Source organism: Bremia lactucae, linkage group LG14, assembly GCF_004359215.1.
Source record: "Bremia lactucae strain SF5 linkage group LG14, whole genome shotgun sequence".
NCBI lineage: Eukaryota > Oomycota > Peronosporomycetes > Peronosporales > Peronosporaceae > Bremia > Bremia lactucae.
In genome coordinates, this window is record NC_090623.1 from 406654 (window position 1) to 409053 (window position 2400).

General features: G+C 45.8%; 1 protein-coding gene across 1 annotated transcript; it reads left to right on the forward strand.

The window, feature by feature from the left end:
- CCR75_004851 (uncharacterized protein) lies at positions 1-270 on the forward strand (the record flags this gene model as incomplete). The annotated part of the gene is made up of 1 exon (XM_067962937.1): positions 1-270. One exon carries the CDS (start codon positions 1-3, stop codon positions 268-270), a length of 270 nt encoding a protein of 89 aa, XP_067816238.1.
- Between the last annotated feature and the right edge of the window lie 2130 nt (positions 271-2400).

Consider the following 2400-nt stretch of genomic DNA (forward strand, 5'->3'; position numbering starts at 1 on the left):
ATGGATGACACTAGGCGCCAACTTGACAAAGCGTCAAGTGCATTACGAGCGAAAACACAAAGTTTTTTTAATCTTGACATCGGAGGCCCTATGCGACACGACCAACTTCTTGACCTGCTAAACCACGACCGTGGCATCGTGATCTTTTCAACTGTGGTCAGAGAGGAGGCTGACGTCGACTTCGAATTGAAATCTTGGCAGCAGCAGCTCAAAGCGCTTCGTCAAACGGATAAGAACAGGGACACTGTGCAGAGCCAAGCGGTCGGATGATTGCCCGTCGCGCCATTTATTACTGAAAATGACAGTCTAAGTAGCGGTCAAAGAGTCGTTTTAGCATGCGTTGGACACTATGCTGTGGCATATGAAACATTTCGCTTTTTTGGAGAAACTATTGTTAACTCTTGATGAGTCCGTCTTTGTGCACTAGACAATCGATGGATGGCGAGAATGCTTAGCACCGGGTCGACAGAGGGACGAAAAGGATAAATTGGCGTACAAGTGGCTGGACTGTTGGGTTGTCAATGCCCATCATAGCAGTACCAACACGATACTAGGTCTTCGAATGGGTCAAGCTGACGACTGGAACCATTTGAGGGTTCCCAGGAGTACGCGGGGACGATTGGCTAAAATTCTGCGCTCCACAGCGGCGTAAGCGGTACTCTAAATGTGAAAACGGGACCGATATAGTACGGGTTTTCTATGGCTACGGCGGATGCGTACGGGCGACTTAAAATTCTGGACGGATCGTCACAAGACGTGGCCCCCGCCGCAGATATATTGGAGCGCAAACTGATAGGAAACTGATCTTGCCGAACAAATTGGGATTTAAATACACTACGCAACACCACCGGGTGCGGGCATGGCGACGGACCCTTGTGAGTCAGCGATCATTGGCCTCGTGCATTCAAGAAACGCATGAGGACTCGGCCGAAGAGGCGAGCGCATTAGACGCAGAGTGTAACGGGGCACTGCGACCTGTACTGTTTCAGTACAAGTCCACTTCACACTGCTTCAGTTGTGAGTGGTGCCTTTCGTTAGGTGACGTACACTGTACGTATAGAGGAAGACTTCTCTTAAGACAAGTTAACTTAAGAGGGTAAAATTAAAACTGTATTAATATAGTTAAGTGTCTCTTAATCCATCTTTGTAAATGCTGACATAACTATAACCTAATACTAAACATGTAAATGAATTCTTATCTCTATCTTATCTTGTAACTCTCTTTGATTACTCCTACAGCTAATTAGTCTGCGGAATAAATAGACATATTGGCCTATACCTATTTATGGATAAGAATTCAGGATATTACTATATAAAGTAATATCCTCCAAATATTATCTACCTTTTAGATAATATATTAATTAACAACCTTTAAGTGTTAATTTCATGTAACGATACACCTAGTTACATCACCCCTCCCTTAAACGACAATCACTCTGAATGTCATTAGATGGAGTGGTCGCTATGTGACCACTTGATTTTTATAATGAATTTGATTGGTCAGATCCATCATTTTAAATTCCATCGCATGAAGAAACAATTCATGCGGGGTGATGATAGTGCTTCGCCTTCGGCTGCGGTTCGTGGAGCCGCGGTGACGCACTGCTATCTCTTGCGGTAGACGTTCCGTCTACCGTAGTGTCTTCCACTCGCACAACACTAGATGTTGCGAGTGCACGTGGTGATTCACCACGTGAATACGACCCCTCTTTGGAGGTTGACTACGAGTGCGAGACGGATGAAGTGGCCGACTCGGGGAGAATGGAACAGTCGCCTGATATCCGTCTGGCGGCTAACTATGAGCCTTCGAATGAGAGGGCTCATTCTGATAGACGTGTAAACAGTCTATTTGGATCCGACGATGAGGATGATCCCTCATCGCCTGTACGATCTTCCGTACGGTCTCCCATACAATCAACTGCACATGTCTCTGTGCAAAGTGACGACGATGGCGTAAGCCATCGTAGGAAAAGTCCTTGTGGTACCCCTGCTCCAGTGGGTACCACTCAGGGGAGTGAAGACAGTAAAATGTCTCATCTCGCCCCTGAAAAGAAGCTGTGGCTTCTGCCAGAAAGGCTCATCAATAGCTTGTCTGGAGAAACTACTCCTCACAATAAATATCCCTTATTTATTGCGACAAAGCTACATGGCCTTGATCCCAGCGCGAAGAACTTTCGCGCTGAGGAAGATTTCTATCTCGATGCTTTTCGTAAGCATCGATGGTTTAGGTGGCAATAATAAGCGAGATAAAGTCTCGCTTATGCAAGCTTGGAGTGCGTTCATTCGCAATGTTAAAGACATTGGACGCGAAGTTTGGCTTCAAAAACTTAACGCGAATCGCGTTAAATTTGAGAAAAGAACTCCAACCGGTGCAAAGTATAAATTGCATCGGTTGTCACG